At 37.0% G+C, this 13,638-nt stretch overlaps 1 protein-coding gene across 2 annotated transcripts in view; it reads right to left on the bottom strand.

The window, feature by feature from the left end:
* akap10 (A kinase (PRKA) anchor protein 10) overlaps positions 1 to 13,638 on the bottom strand; it is a 58,388-nt gene that overhangs the window by 8,319 nt on the left and 36,431 nt on the right. For both annotated transcript variants that reach the window (XM_051930905.1, XM_028806783.2), the window contains exons 5-6: positions 7,953 to 8,051; positions 3,879 to 3,963 (exon numbers count right to left, since the gene is read on the bottom strand). In XM_051930905.1, coding sequence (XP_051786865.1) covers positions 3,879 to 3,963; positions 7,953 to 8,051 — 184 coding nt within the window. The remainder of the gene's footprint in view (positions 1 to 3,878; positions 3,964 to 7,952; positions 8,052 to 13,638) is intronic.

Below are 13,638 nucleotides of genomic sequence, written 5' to 3'. Positions count from 1 at the left end.
GTTTCTTTTTAATACATTTAAACCTCCTATATTGGAATCTTGGTATCACTGGAATTTTTCAATATATTTATATTGTGTTAAGTCAGCAGAGAAGTAAGAGACTACAACAAGAGTTCGATTAGGTGAGAGAATCTGAATTTAAAACGGGTAATCTTAATATTTATTTAGTCTGTGCATATCAACTCCAGAAGTTAAGAAAGGTTATAAATGAAAAACAATTTCATTTATAAAAACGCACATCTTGTGTTCAATTGGTTCAATAGTCAATTACTAGAATATCTCAGTTACAACAGAAAAAACAACATCTAGCAGCAGTCAGCAACCAGTGGAACTAACAAAGAATGGCCAGCTCAACAAAGTAAGGCGGACTAACAGGTAAATGCAGCAGAGCTCAGTGAAAGGAGCAGAACACAATAAAAAAAAAAACACAAGAAGCTACAGCTGGTCAAGCACAAACAAACTAATGCAATGTTGACAGCAAAATAAGAAATTGAAAAATTAGATATGAAGAAGTAAATACAACATAAACTAGGAAGGATGCAGAAACAAGTCAGCCAGAACAAGACAGATTCTAGAACATACATTGTATGACCCAGTAGTAAAATGCAATTTTAACTAAACACCACTTTAAGTACGATTATACTTTGTCTAAATCATAAATAATTAAATCTTGCTCAGGAAGTCCGACATCTTTGTCCCATACTCTGCTCAGTCTTTTAAAGGCACATGTATGCTCTTTAGTTAAAGTTTGTAAGTAACAAAATCAGCAAAAATGCCCAATTCATGTATATTTTTCAAAAAACAGATGAGAAGTATATTAAAAAAAAATGCATGTTTATTCAGACCAAGTTTCATCTGAAACATTTCTTATACAGTTGCAATATCATAAATTGCGAAACTATTTTACACAGTAAGAGTACAATGACAACAGAATGCGCCACATTTTGGCTTCTGAGTTGCACAAATGTAATTAAGTTATTTTTAAGAACACACTTTATTCTTGAAGAAGCAGAAACTAGGGTTGTCACAAAAATGATATTTCAGTACCAATTCTGTGTACAATTTTTGAAAATGTAGTTTAAAAAAAAAAAAAAAAAAAAAAAACTATCAATAGTACCAAGAAAGTCAGTACTGTGCTCATGCATAACTGTAAGTGGACAAATTACTCCAGAAGGTACAATAATGAACAAGAAAATAGGAGTGAAACTACATTTAAAAATGACTCACAGTGTTGAACATACAGCATTGTATCAACACATGTTGAAAAGAAAAACAGCAGAGGTCATCATGTCTGTAAATGATTTGTGTTGACACAAGAAAATTTCAGCATGCAAGTGCAAGAATTATCGATGTTATAAAAAAAAAATAAAATAAAAAAAGCAACACGCCCACACACAGCTGGGAGGACTGCCAGTGCAAACAACAGTTGTAGCAAGTAAACAATGATGTAAGATTCAAATGAAGTGCCTATTTCGCTTGTTCTCACCAGTGATGACAGGAGTTGCTCCACTTGTTAATAGCGAAATAAAATGCATTGTTTTAATGCTTCAAAGAACAAGGCACATCTCCCTATTAATACATCGTGTACTGTGTTAACAGAGACATGTAATTGCCAAAACTCATGGGGAGTAAGACGATCAAAACAGCATACTTCATTGTTAAATACACATACCCTGAATTTATGTCATTCGTTTGACTTTTGAAGACAAACTACTCTTCATTTCACCCAGACAACCGTCCACTCAGTGGATATTTTCCCTTTTTCAAACAATTCTCTGTAAGCCCTAGAGATGTTTGCATGTGAAAATCCCAGTAGATAAGCAGTTTCTAAAATAATAAGACCATCCCGTGTGACACAAACAATCATGTCATGTTCAAAGACACTTTAATCACGTTTCTTCCCCACTCTGATGTTCATTTGAACTTCAGCAGGTCCTCTTGACAATGTCTACAAGCCTAAATGCATCGAGTTTATGCCATGTGATTGGATGATTAGATATTTGTGTTTACTTCACTTCTTGTAAGTTAAGTAAATCTAAACAGAAAACACAATTTAAAAAATACTAAAAGGGAGAAGGGATTTGTTTAGGAATTGCATGGAAAAGTAAAAACTCTTCTAATTACTGTATATGAAGTACTTTATATTGATGATAAAAAATAAGGGCTATAGAAAAGTCATTATGGGCTTTAAAACCCCTTAGATAATTTGTAACATGAAAGTTCAGTTGTACAGTGTCATATGAATCAGTTTCACTATCCAAGTAGCAAGAGGCATAGAAATATTCATGATAGGTTTTACATGATACTATCTCATCCACTAGATGGCAATAGAACACTGTCCCGAGAGTTAAATGGATTTAATACTTTTAGCAGATCATTACACGTCACACCAAGTCTGAAGTGGGAATAACAGTACGTACTTAGAATTTGAAGCCTGAGTCCTACTCGGGGTTAACGCCAAGGAGGATAAAATGCATGCAATCAGCTTCTCATGAAACTATGAGAGATAGATATGACTGTAACTTAGCACTATATTTACCGTATTTTTCACTCCATAAGATGCACCTGACCATAAGACACACTTAGGTTTAGAGGAGGAAAACAAGAAAAAAAAATATTCTGAACCAAATGGTGTACCAATATATGTAATAAATTATAGCAGAATAATATTTCAACCATGTAAAGTGAACAGCGGTATTAGGAACCATCATCACTGTCATTAACAAATTAGGAGAGACTTTAAGGTTCAAGCACTCTTGTAGTTTTCTGGAAACCCCAAGAACTCCTCATCGCTAGTGTCAGAATTTATGAAGCCCAGTTGCTCACAATCACTTTGCAAGAGCATGTATCTATCAAGAGGCATAACCGGTCCAAAGCCACCAGGGGACAAAGCACGTTTGGACCAATGCTCCCTGAAGTTATAATCGCCAGTCTAGTCCCATCTCTATTTGTAATGCCACAAAGCCCTTCACCTCGTCTTTTGTTGTGGGTTTCTACTTTGAAAAATGAGAATGCAGTGCAAGGCCTGCCTGCGATTCAAAAAATTGCTCTGCATACCTGTTTATCTCGTCCGATAGTAGCTGAAAGGCAGCTTCAGGAAAGAACAGCTTGAAGCTGGTAATCGGTCGAGTCCAACAGCAAGCCATACTGTCTTGTGAAGTCCGGTAGCCAGTTTGACTCCGACGGATCAACGTCTGGGTATTCCTCCCACACGAACCTTGCCGTAGATGGATCGGCTACACAAATGCGCTCAGCTGGCAGCCAATCAGATGGGGCGGCATCGGCTGGTGTCCGATCAGCTGATGCCAGTTCCTCACTCTCTTGCTCGATCTCCTGATTACTCTCAACAAAATCAGATTCTGAAAAATCAGAGTCCGACTTAGCGATAATGCGCAAAAACATCGTCTGCGGAGTATTTTGTTTTCTGCACTCGCTTTGCTCCCTCGTGAGATGTCGATGCCATCTCGTCTTTGTTTACAACATGCAAGGATTAGATGCCAAGTCAATGAGTCTAACCTGTAACATAACTGTGAGTTTTGTCGCCATTAACAGCTGATTTTCGCCCTCTACCCCTGGATGTTGACTTTTGTCCGGTAATATACATCACGGTCTATGATGCAATATTTGCTCCATAAGACGCACAGACATTTCCACCCTTCTTTTGGGGAGTGCGTCTTATGGAGCGAAAAATACGGTATATTGTAAGATGGGAAATTATGGTGACCAGAAGCTGGTAAATATGAATAGCATCTGCCAGTCATTTGACAGAAATTACAGTTAACTGATTCATAAAGTTAATTAAAATCAAGCATTTCTCACTTTAAACACATATAAAGCTGCATAGCATGAAATAATCTTGAAATGAAGGAAATGCTTACTTCTGCTCCATTATGTCGAAAACTAAAGATTGTGCTGTTACAAAGCAATTTGGGTCCACCTGGCCATCTTCTCCACATATCTTACCTGCAAAATGAAAGAAACAAAATCAATTTCAAAACATATCTAATGATAGTATAATTCACATACTAAAACAGTTCTCCAGTAAGAAAAAATACATTGCTTTTCTTTACTGTTAACATAGCATTTTTTCCAATAGCAACAATAAAAACTACTATATAGTGCAGTCATTTCTGAGAAAATTCACAAATGTCTTGAATAAAAAAAAAAAAGAATTAAGATTTACAACATGATCTTCTTTGGATAAATTATACCAAGAATTTAAGCAAGCAAACAATGTGAATGGTGGTTAAAAGTAACCTAAATGTATTTTTTTCCATGCAGTGCCTGTTATGCAGATGTGCACTGTTTTGCATTACCTGAAACCAATGTCTTAAGAAATGAATGAGAAATGTCATCCCCAATGTCTGCAGTATTTTTTGTGGTGGAATTTTACTGCTATATTTGAACTACAAATATTAAAGTTATACAAATTGGATATAACAGTTAGAAAAGCCTGAAGCAGACTACTACAAATAAGCTGCTGTTTACAGAGTAAATGCTTTTGTTTTATAATCATGGGGATTCAATTTTTTTCTCTTTTGAATATCACACAATTACATTTTACTATTGATAAAAAAAAAAAAAAAAAAAAAGAAATTCTGGCATATGGGTTTTCACATTAAATTTTTTATACAATCCCTGCACAGTCACTTTCTCCCTGAATGATAAAGGTCAGTAAGTACATACTCACACCACTTACACTAAGAGACCATTTTCACCCTCATGTCATAAGGCTTCTCAAGAGCAACTAGTACTGAAAACTGCATACCATATGTGTACTTATTATAAATATGCTTTAAAAGCAAATGTTGTACTTAAGGTACAATATTGTATTCATTTTATGTGCCGTATCCATTGTCTATTTCTATTGTGCTACTCTTACTAGTATGTAGAAGATAGGCAAGAAGAATCTCTTTTTTACTGTGAACACATGGCAATAAACTTGATCTTGTAGATGCCAACTAAAATATCCCAATATTACTGTGAGTGTGTGTGTCCCTCAATACACTACCAGTATGAGCGCTTACTATCAGTGACCCCATAATTGTACTAAACTGAAGCAGGAACTATATGTATGGAGGAAAGGGCAACACTTCTATGCTATTTGTTTTTTTTTTTTTTTTTTGCTGCAGATTGTTGTGTAGCTAAATACAGCAAGTTCTTAATCTAATGTACTTTGGATACAATACACACATCTGCTCAGCTTGACTGTTACCCTAAAACGATTAACAAAGTGAAATAACCACTTAATGTACCTCCAATGTTACCAGATGCTTGGCACACATAGCCACTTATACATGAGGTGTCCCGCACAGCCATATTTTAAAGTTGTTTCTGTATGTTAAAGTAAAAATTCAATCAAAAGCAATTATCATATTTTTACATACCTAAGAGTGCCTTCTTCCAAATAAATCATAACTTTCCATGTCATCTGCCGCCTTTCATTATGAAAATATGTGATTTGCACAGGTATACCCCAAGGCAAGCAGCCATCATAACTTAGAGAATCTACTTTATCAAAGATTACACCTACTCCAAGTCAAATACTGTGAAAGTCTCATTACCATTGAAACAGTTTAAATTCCATTTTAATGATGTATAGTTGTCTATGATTGGCCTTTTATATTATTTGTCACAGCTGTGTGTAAAACACAGGAAGTAAATGACAGCTCATCTTTACACATTGTTACACATGCAGGACAAGTTAAGATTCTGATCACATTTTTGACTCTACGGAGTATGACGCATTTGATGAAGGGCTTGATGCTACTTGATTTGTAATTACTGCTTTAAATATAACTTTGAAGTGTCACAGTATTCAGTATACAGTTCAGGTGTCATGGGTTCAATGACCATACCCAGACAGTGTCTGCTCTTTCAGTTTCAATTTAGAGCACAGGCAATGTTTCTTAGCATACCTGTGGGCACTCTTATACTATGAGGACAACACTGACTGAATGGCACTGTATAACACCGCTACTGACAATGTGTTGTGAGTACACGAGAGAAAGCCAAAAAAAAAAGTGTGATTAGAAACAAGATTACAAAAATCTGTTTATACCATAAACAAGTCTCATGCGCTCATTCACCCAGTTACTCATTACATAAGTGGCGGAGAAACACTGATTTAGTGTTTCTAGTGTACAAAATGTAATTTTCTCCGTTTATTGATAAGCAGAATTGTCTCAAATTGTTGCTTCAGAGTTAAATATAATGTGTTTCTGAGTGTTGTGATGTGAGATTTTACATATAACTTGATGAATATTTTGTATGTCTTTATTTGTAATTTAGGCAAAGGAATGTAATTTAGTGTTTACCCAGGAATGGGTCTGTTTGAATTTTAAAACAGGATTTGGGGGATGTGTCTTAAACCAGTTTGCCGAGTGTTTCTTTGCTAAAGTCATTTCTACCCACGCAAATGGGCTAAGGTGTACTTTAACATATGATTTGGGGGCAGGTGTTAAGATGCTCTATTTCCCCCATTGGTCTGAAGTAAGGCTGTTTGGAATTGGCTTGGTTCAGAAGCCTTTAAGTACTACGACGCCCTATTGGCTGTAGGGGTTGGACAGAAAATCTATATATTTACTTGTTTAACCTCACAATCTCTCTTTTACTAACCAACATCTGAAAGAAGCATCTCTCTTGCTAACCTGTGATGATGAAGACAACACAATGAAGAGCATAGCTCAGCAGCCATTTTGAACAGACATGTGGCTGAAAGCTGAGCACCAATGATGCTTTAACTAGAGACATTTAAGTAACTACAAGACTGTGTGCCGCCTGAACTACATATCACCATTTAATCAGGTTGTATGGTTGCCAATATTCAAATATACTTTGCATTTTGTTATTATTTATGAATATTATCAATAATACATTATTTTATATGTAACTTAACTTCTGCTTGTCTTTTTACTACATCTAATTGCCTAAGGTAACAGATATATAAACAGTGGTAAGTCTGTGAGATTAGGCATTCTAAGGCTACATATTAATAATACAATAGGGGAAAGTAGAGCAATATATATTACTCTACCAAGACAAAACACTGAGTATATATTTTTGTTCTTAAAAAAAAAAAAAAAAAAAATTATATATATATATATTTATAAATATACAGTATACAATATATACTGTATATAATATACAGTATATAACATATATAATATACAGTATGTATATAAAAAATAATATATATCTGCTACTATAATACTTGTTTTGAGAAGTTGTTTAGGTGCAAAAGACTAAATATTTCCAAAAAGGGACACTGTTTCCAAATAGGGGGATGACTTGCGCCAATATAGTAAAACTTTGCAATGCTATCAGATATGAAAATCTAGATCTGGTACAATAACAGCTGACACACAGGGTACAAAAGGAAATTGATTTCAGGATTATGCATCATAAAATGTTTTGATTATGTACTGTAAAATCACATCTTTTTGGATGGAAATCCCCAAACCACCAATTTTTTTTTTGTTTTTTTATTTAGTTGATATTTTTTGTTACATAAGCAGAGTAATGGCCGTTTATATTTTGGGTATGTGATTTAGGTGCAATAATGCAAAAAACCCCTTAGTGTATAAGAAGTCAAATAAGTATGTTCAAGATTCTAAAGCTTTGATCTGTTCCTTGATACCAGATTTTTTTTTCTTTGCCAAAGTTGTAGCACACAAGTTAGTATTATTCTAGTTGAACAGGATAATGTGCTAACAACTCATAAGTTATCACAAAAGATGGAACATTAAGTAGCAGCAGCTTTTCTTAAAGTTCATTTGTTAAACAAAAAACAATGCAGGAACACCGGAAAAAAGTACTTTGAGCTCTCACTTGGATGCTTTTTTCCCCTCCCTGACTTATCTACATTATATTCACTGTTCATCTGGGGCAAAAGTACGAAAAAGTTATTAATTACATAGTATATATAATTAATTATATATCATAACTCTTACCTACTATTTCATTTCTCACTCCTTCTGATATAGGAATTGGCTTAGCAGCATCAGGTGAAATGTATTTGGTAAATATGCTCACTGCATCTCTTTCTATGCCTGAAAAAGAAATAAGTATTCTTACCTTTTTTAAACAGACATTCGAGAACAGAGACAAAGTTAAGTTTTTTTTCTGAAGATTAATTAAACAAACAACTACAAAAAACCACTTACAATATTTCTCTTAATTTCTACGTATAACATAGGGGGACAACATGGATATTCAATATATTTTGCATCTAAACAATCACTGAATCACTGTACTATTCCTGAATAAAGAGCAGAGATAGAACAACTGTGTCTGAAAAGAATTTGTGAGCCTATAAAACTGAGTTAATAATTTAATTTTTGTTTTATTTGCACAAAGTCCCAATATACATAAGATTTGCTTGCCTTGTACATTTAAATTAATAAAAATGAACAATGGTACCACAAAAAGAGAGCCGTTATGCAGCAGTACAATATGCAATGCATGAGGCCAAACAACCCAATGAAAAAGGAGCACTGAGAACAAAAAATATGTATCTATTAAAAAATATTGCTAGCTATTAATAAAATATTTGTTTGTAGGAAAACAAATCTACCAGCAGTTATACATATTTTTTAATTTTCACATTTTTAAGGCAGTGCAGTTTAAGGCTTTGGACTTTGTGGGTTCAAATCCCACATCTGACAATGTGTGACAATAAGCAAGTCACTTAACCTGCCCGTGCTCCAATTGGAAAACCAAAACAAATAGAAAATTTATGGTAAAATTGGTTAAGTTGCCTTGGATAAAGGCACCAGCCAAATAAGTAAATGTAATTTACGTGGTAAAACGTCAGACTTAAAAATAGTTATATTCTTTGAATGTTTAAATCTGATTTACAAAGCAAACTAAAAATTATACAGTGATCCCTCGCTATATCGCGCTTCGCCTTTCGCGGCTTCACTCCATCGCGGATTTTATATGTAAGCATATTTAAATATATATCGCGGATTTTTTGCTGCTTCGCGGGTTTCTGTGGACAATGGGTCTTTTAATTTCTGGTACATGCTTCCTCAGTTGGTTTGCCCAGTTGATTTCATACAAGGGACGCTATTGGCAGATGGCTGAGAAGCTATCCAGCTTACTTTCTCTCTCTCTCTCTCTCTCTTGCGCTGACGTAGGGGGGTGTGAGCAGGGGGGCTGTGTGCAGCTGCTTCCTGAAGGACAGGCTGCACGGAGCTTCGCATACTTAAAAGCTCAAAGGGCACGTATTGATTTTTTTTATCTGTCTCTCGCTATCTCTCTCTCTCTTCCTGCTCCTGACAGAGGGGGTGTGAGCTGCCGCCTTCAACAGCTTTGTACCGGCGGTGCTTCGCATACTTAAAAGCCAAAAAGCCGTATTGATTTTTTTTTTGACTGCTTGCTTTGCACTCCTTTGAAAAGGAAGATATGTTTGCATTCTTTTAATTGTGAGACAGAACTGTCATCTCTGTCTTGTCATGGAGCACAGTTTAAACTTTTGAAAAAGAGACAAATGTTTGTTTGCAGTGTTTGAATAACGTTCCTGTCTCTCTACAACCTCCTGTGTTTCTGCGCAAATCTGTGACCCAAGCATGACAATATAAAAATAACCATATAAACATATGGTTTCTACTTCGCGGATTTTCCTATTTCGCGGGTGGCTCTGGAACGCAACCCCCGCGATGGAGGAGGGATTACTGTACTTCTAAATTTCATGGTACAGTAGACCCAATGACTTATTGTACAACGGAATACAAGAGAAGGGGTTTTTAGACATCAGTGACTGTTTTTTTTAACACAGTACGTTAAAGTACTAACATGGGGGCAAATCTGTCTAGATTTAGTATTTTGTAATGACCAGGACAGAACAGAGTGTAGATTGTAATTGAGACACTAGGGTCAAATGTTCATAATATAACACAATACAACTTTTAGTGCTTTGGTAAAACCAAACAAAAAAACAACTGCAGTGGGTCAGAAAACAGATTAAAAAAGAAGCTGCAAAGGAAAAAAACAGCTCTATAAAGGCACACAATACTGATAACTCCAATATATATCATAGGGTGCCTGACAGCAAAAAGGATACTAAGGAATTTTAAAGGCAGTTGGAGAAAAATATTGTAGACAAGGCAAAAGATGACCCAAAGAGATTCTTTTAGTATTTTAGTAATAAAAGAATAGTAAAGTAGGCGGCACGGTGGCGCAGTGGGTAGCACTGCTGCCTCACAGTTGGGAGACCTGGGGACCCGGGTTCACTTCCCGGCCCTCCCTGCGTGGAGTTTGCATGTTCTCCCCGTGTCTGTGTGGGTTTCCTCTGGGGGCTCCGGTTTCCTCCCACAGTCCAAAGACATGCTGGTTAGGTGGATTGGCGATTCTAAATTGGCCCTAGTGTGCTTGGTGTGTGGGTGTGTTTGTGTGTGTCCTGCGGTGGGTTGGCACCCTGCCTGGGATTGGTTCCTGCCTTGTGCCCTGTGTTGGCTGGGATTGGCTCCAGCAGACCCCCGTGACCCTGTGTTCGGATTCAGCGGGTTGGAAAATGGATGGATGGAAGAACAGTAAAGTAAGAGATGAAGGGTATCAGAAATAAATTATATATACTGTATATATAAATAAATAAATAAAATCCAACATATGTCTGTCTGTCTGTCTGTCCACTTTTCATGAGAGAACTACTTAACGGATTTATAATCGGGTTTTTTCCTATAATTTGCTTGAACATTCTGGCTGATTTTGCAACTTCTCTCATTATGATAAGAATCATAGTTCGCTTGCAGGAGTGATATTCGCACTAATCCAAGACAGACGCTGCAGGCCAAGGGGAGGAGGAAACGTGACATCAGGAGTAGGGAGCTAGGCAGGTCCCTCCTCACGGTCTTTTTTCACAACTACGCGGGCGGAGCTGTGGGGAACAGCTAATAATTATATTATATATACACATATACACAGTACTGTGCAAAAGTTTTAGGCAGGTGTGAAAAAATGCTGTAAACAAAGAATGCTTTCAGAAATATAATGATTGCTTATTGTTCTTAATTTACAAAATGCAAACTGAGCGAACAAAAGAAAAATCTAAATCAAATCAATATTTGGTGTTACTACCTTTTGCCTTCAAACCAGCATCAATTCTTATAGGTACACTTGCACAAAGGCAGGGATTTTGTAGGATTCTAGTCAGGTGTATGATCAACCAATTATACCAAACAGGTGCTAATGATCATCAATATCACACGTAGGTTGAAACACAGTCATTAACTGAAACAGAAACAGCTGTGTAGGAGGCTTAAAACTGGTTGAGGAACAGCCAAACTCTGCTACCAAGGTGAGGTTGTGGAAGACAGTTTCATGTCATGGCAAGATTGAGCACAGCAACAAGACACAAGGTAGTTATACTGCATCAGCAAGGTCTCTCCCAGACAAAGATTTCAAAGCAGACTGGGGTTTCAAGATGTGCTGTTCAAGCTCTTTTGAAGAAGCACAAAGAAACGGGCAACGTTGAGGATCGTAGACGCAGTGGTCGGCCAAGGAAACTCAGTGCAGCAGATGAAAGACACATCAAGCTTATTACCCTTCGAAATCGGAAGATGTCCAGCAGTGCCCATCAGCTCAGAACTGGCAGAAACCAGTGGGACCCAGGTACACCCATCTACTGTCCAGAGAAGTCTGGCCAGAAGTGGTCTTCATGGAAGAGTTGCAGCCAAAAAGCCATACCTCAGATGTGGAAACAAGGCCAAGAGACTCAAGTATGCACGAAAACATAGGAACTGGGGTGCAGAAAAATGGCAGCAGGTGCTCTGGACTAATAAGTCAAAATTTGAAATATTTGGCTGTAGCAGAAGGCAGTTTGTTCGTCAAAGGGCTGGAGAGCGGTACAATAATGAGTGTCTGCAGGCAACAGTGAAGCATGGTGGAGGTTCCTTGAATGTTTGGGGCTGCATTTCTGCAAATGGAGTTGGAGATTTGGTCAGGATTAATGGTGTTCTCAATGCTGAGAAATACAGGCAGATACTTATCCATCATGCAATACCATCAGGGAGGCGTATGATTGGCCCCAAATTTATTCTGCAGCAGGACAACGACCCCAAACATACAGCCAAAGTCATTAAGAACTATCTTCAGCGTAAAGAACAAGAAGTCCTGGAAGTGATGGTATGGCCCCCACAGAGCCCTGATCTCAACATCACCGAGTGATTTTTGGAAAAACCTACCAGCCGAGCTCCTTCAAAAACTACGTGCAAGTGTACCTAGAAGAATTGATGCTGTTTTAAAGGCAAAGGGTGGTCACACCAAATATTGATTTGATTTAGATTTCTCTTTTGTTGATTCACTGCATTTTGTTGATTGATGAATAAAATAAATGATTAACACTTCCATTTTTGAAAGCATTCCTTGTTTACAGCATTTTTTCACACCTGCCTAAAATATTATATAAATAAAAAAGAGAAGGTCTGTGATACGGTCTACATATTTGCAGCTGGAGATCCACAAAGGGAGAAAAATGAATCGCGCAAAATAAAGTAGTTTAAAAGCTGTAATTATATAATTAATATACAGTAATCCCTCCTCCATCGCGGGGGTTGCGTTCCAGAGCCACCCGCGAAATAAGAAAATCCGCGAAGTAGAAACCATATGTTTATATGGTTATTTTTATATTGTCATGCTTGGGTCACAGATTTGCGCAGAAACACAGGAGGTTGTAGAGAGACAGGAACATTATTCAAACACTGCAAACAAACATTTGTCTCTTTTTCAAAAGTTTAAACTGTGCTCCATGACAAGACAGAGATGACAGTTCCGTCTCACAATTAAAAGAATGCAAACATATCTTCCTCTTCAAAGGAGTGCGTGTCAGGAGCAGATCATGTCACAGAGATAGAGAAAACAATCTCTGGCAAACAAATCAATAGGGCTGTTTGGCTTAAGTATGCGAAGCACCGCAGCACAAAGCTGTTGAAGGCAGCAGCTCACACCCCCTCCGTCAGGAGCAGACAGAGAGAGAGAGAGAGAGAGAGAGAGAGAGAGAGAGAGAGAGAGAGAGAGAGAGAGAGAGAGAGAGAGAGAGAGAGAGAGAGAGAGACAGAGTTTGTTTTTCAAGCAAAAATCAATACGTGCCCTTCGAGCTTTCAAGTATGCGAAGCACCGTTCAGCTGCACAAAAGATAGCAACGTGAAGATAATCTTTCAGCATTTTTAGACTAGCGTCCGTATCGTCTAGGTGTGCGAACAGCCCCCCTGCTCAATCCCCCTACGTCAGGATCACAGAAAGTCAGCGCAAGAGAAAGAGAAAAGTAAGCTGGGTAGCTTCTCAGCCATCTGCCAATAGCGTCCCTTGTATGAAATCAACTGGGCAAACCAACTGAGGAAGCATGTACCAGAAATTAAAAGACCCATTGTCCGCAGAAACCCGCAAAGCAGCGAAAAATCTGCGATATATATTTAAATATGCTTACATATAAAATCCGCGATGGAGTGAAGCCGCGAAAGGCGAAGCGCGAGGGATTACTGTACATATATATACACACACACATTATATATATATATATATATATATATATATATATACACACACATATATACACACATATATACATACATATATACATATATACACATATATATACATACACATATATATATATACATATACAGTGGTGTGAAAAAC

This window comes from Erpetoichthys calabaricus, chromosome 8 (assembly GCF_900747795.2).
Source record: "Erpetoichthys calabaricus chromosome 8, fErpCal1.3, whole genome shotgun sequence".
Lineage (NCBI taxonomy): Eukaryota > Metazoa > Chordata > Cladistia > Polypteriformes > Polypteridae > Erpetoichthys > Erpetoichthys calabaricus.
Note: the sequence above shows the minus strand (reverse complement) of the source record. Positions and strands in the feature narration are given on the sequence as shown.